This window comes from Pseudonaja textilis, chromosome 7, assembly GCF_049901715.1.
Source record: "Pseudonaja textilis isolate UNSWEBS1 chromosome 7, rPseTex1.2, whole genome shotgun sequence".
Taxonomy (NCBI): domain Eukaryota; kingdom Metazoa; phylum Chordata; class Lepidosauria; order Squamata; family Elapidae; genus Pseudonaja; species Pseudonaja textilis.
In genome coordinates, this window is record NC_141996.1 from 17162524 (window position 1) to 17165424 (window position 2901).

The following is a 2901-nucleotide window of genomic DNA, read 5'->3' on the forward strand; positions in this document are numbered from 1 at the left end:
TCCTGTGACTTGGATCAAAATGATGAGAGGGAAGACAGTTAGTCACTTGCAATGCTTGAGGCTTATGCCCCTCCAATCTGGATTGTTTATGCACAAACACACCCTTTATTATAATATTACTATTTAACTATAATTAACAGTCTTTGAGAATGCATAGCAAAAGTATATTTGTAGGTATGGAAACCAGTATCAACCATTAACAGCAGAGAAAAATCACATCATTGAGAGCTGTGTCATCACCAACACCCTGTGCATCCTCCACTCTTGTTCTCATCCCACATATGCCACCTGACGGGCACTGATGGCTCCATGGACCCCATTCACCCCAGCTCAAGCCACGGCCCATCAGGACATCACCATTACTGCAGGTGAACTGGATGTTGTTAACTGCTGTATCATCACCCATTTGTTGACTTACTTCCACTCTCAGAGAAAAAGAAATCAAGTAACCTGTGGGGCAGAATTGTTTTTTGGTCCAGGTTCCCCACCTGCCAAAAAAGAGAAAGAAGGATAAGCATCACTTTAGTATGTAACCAGTATGTAACATGTCACCAGTCTAAGAGATTCAGACATACTGGCTAATATCCTGGGTTACGAATCAAGTTAAAGTCTACTTTTGGCTATCAAAATTCATTAAATAATTGTCAATAATTCAATTTAAATTTTTCAGCTAATGTAGAAAAAAAGTTGGAAAAGGGGTCTTCTGGCTACTGCCATAAACCCCTAGGAAAAATGGGATAAAAAATACTTCCCTTGATCTCTTTCCCAAGACTTCTCTTAATCCATGTCATGTTCAGAATCCATTACAACAGGGACTTCTCATTCCACAAATTGTCTTGCACTTTTATAAGAACCATTTCCCCTCAAAAAAAAAGACCTTTTCCTTTTATTACCCACCAGTAAAGAGGTGAGTCATTGTTTAACTAGAAAATCCACTATGGAAATCCAGTGCCTCATTTTCTTAGTGGAAGTCTGGGGTTACCTTTTAACATTAAATACAACATTCCACAGGAAGCTAGAATTCTCCCCTGGGCTGTTATGTCACTCTTCCTCATGGTTTTCTTTGGGGAGTGAGGATTTTGCAATAAAATTTTTTGGAACATCTTAGATGTCCAGTTTTCCCCTAATCCTGATTTGAGGCACTTTGATTTCTGAGACCTTCATTTGCAATGGACCTATTTAGATAATTGGATAAATAGGTAAAAGGTATTGCAAATATTACAGTTACCATCTAGGCTAGGTAACCCCAGTAATCTGGTAAAAACATTTCCCTAACATGGCGACTGAAGAGCCTGGCATTTGTTTTTGAAGGGCTATGCCCAGGATTCAAGTATATGACATTAACAACAACATTCCTATCCTTCATAAATAACTCTTGCACACATAGCTCAACACTGCAGTCCATGTCTCTGCAGTCCAGAGTTATAAGAAGGGCAAATAGATTCATAAACTGCAAAATGGGAGAGGTTTGTGGGTGACTAATGTCCACAAGGGACCTTGTGGGAATGAATGCATATGAGGGAAGAACAACAGACGGCAGCAAAAGAAATACACTTACAATGGCCCACAAACTAGTTGCTTCCCCACTGCAACACTCAGGAACACAAAAATCTCCGATCAGCTGCTCATTTAGAGAGGCCATTAAACAACCCATTCAGTTGCATCCCCTTCTGAATTCAGTAAAATTGATTTTCAGAATTGGGTAGCATTGAATTAACCACTAGTCATCTCCTCTCCCATTCTTCATGACAAGAAAATGCAATATGATTTTTAAAAAGTCAGTTACTCACTGTCCAACTTTAGACTCAATTGTTGTGCCATTGGTACAGTACAAGCGGATTCCGTTCAAAGCTGTATCGTCACTTCCCCCTTGCTTTTCTTCCACCTAAGAAAATATGACCCTGATGAAGTTCTAAATCAACCTTTCTCCCCTTCCGGTACCCATAAATATTGGACAATGCATTGAATCAAGATTAGATTGGCCACACAATATTCCACACAAAACTCAATGCCTTTCTTTCGTTAGAGAATCGAAGAGGGTTAAGCATCAATGCAATTACTTTTTGATTGCCTTTCTTGAAAGATAAGCTGAAGAACTAATTTCAAGAGAAGATTCAGAAGTTAAGGAGCATCTGAAAAATAATGTTTTACCTTCAGGGAGAAGCCATTAGCATAGCCTTCATCGCAAAATGAACCTGGACCCCATTCACCCCAGGAACCCCCATTTAGCACACTGAGCATGAATGAACACTCTCGGGCTTCGGTATTCCACAGGCAGCAGGAGATAGTCAAGAGAAGAGCGGTGCTGGCAGAGAAATCCATGGAAACCAGTTTCCTTCTTGAAACAGAAAAAGTCTTCAGATATTGCAACGTCCTAGAAACCGAAAACAATCATAAAGTATCTGCAGTACCACCCTCATGAAAACATACTTTTCGGTTCTTTTATTTTGTACTTTCGCATCAGCCATAATTCCAGGGAACTGTCTGGAATTGATCCTCAGTTTTCTTGGTACGATTTCAGAAATGGTTTCTCCCTGTGTCCTTCTGCCTAGAGCTGAGATAGAGGGACCGGCCCGGTTGGCTTTGTACCTAAGACGTGACTCAGTTCCCAGCCTGGTGTCTTAACCAATACAACCAATTGCTTGTAATGATTTTTATGGACTGTTTCCTAGTATGATTTGATTGCTTATTGTACCTTATGACTATTATTAAGTGTTGTACCTTATGATTCTTGACTCTTGACAAATATATTTTTCTTTTATGTACAGTGAGAGCATTTGCATCAAGACAAATTCCTTGTGTGTCCAATCACACCTGGCCAATAAAGAATGCTATTCTATTCTATAGCAAACTAGCCTCTATGATCAACAGCTTAGAGGATTTATGGCTTACAGAAAAAAA

At 39.6% G+C, this 2901-nt stretch overlaps 1 protein-coding gene across 1 annotated transcript; it reads right to left on the reverse strand.

The window, feature by feature from the left end:
* LOC113449892 (vitelline membrane outer layer protein 1-like) lies at positions 1-2370 on the reverse strand. Its single transcript, XM_026721025.2, has 3 exons — positions 2152-2370; positions 1791-1885; positions 1-488 (listed from the first exon to the last, which is right to left on the reverse strand). The coding sequence occupies exons 1-3, from the start codon at positions 2320-2322 to the stop codon at positions 197-199; spliced, it is 558 nt and encodes a 185-aa protein (XP_026576810.1). The 5' UTR covers positions 2323-2370; the 3' UTR covers positions 1-196.
* Positions 2371-2901: the final 531 nt, after the last annotated feature.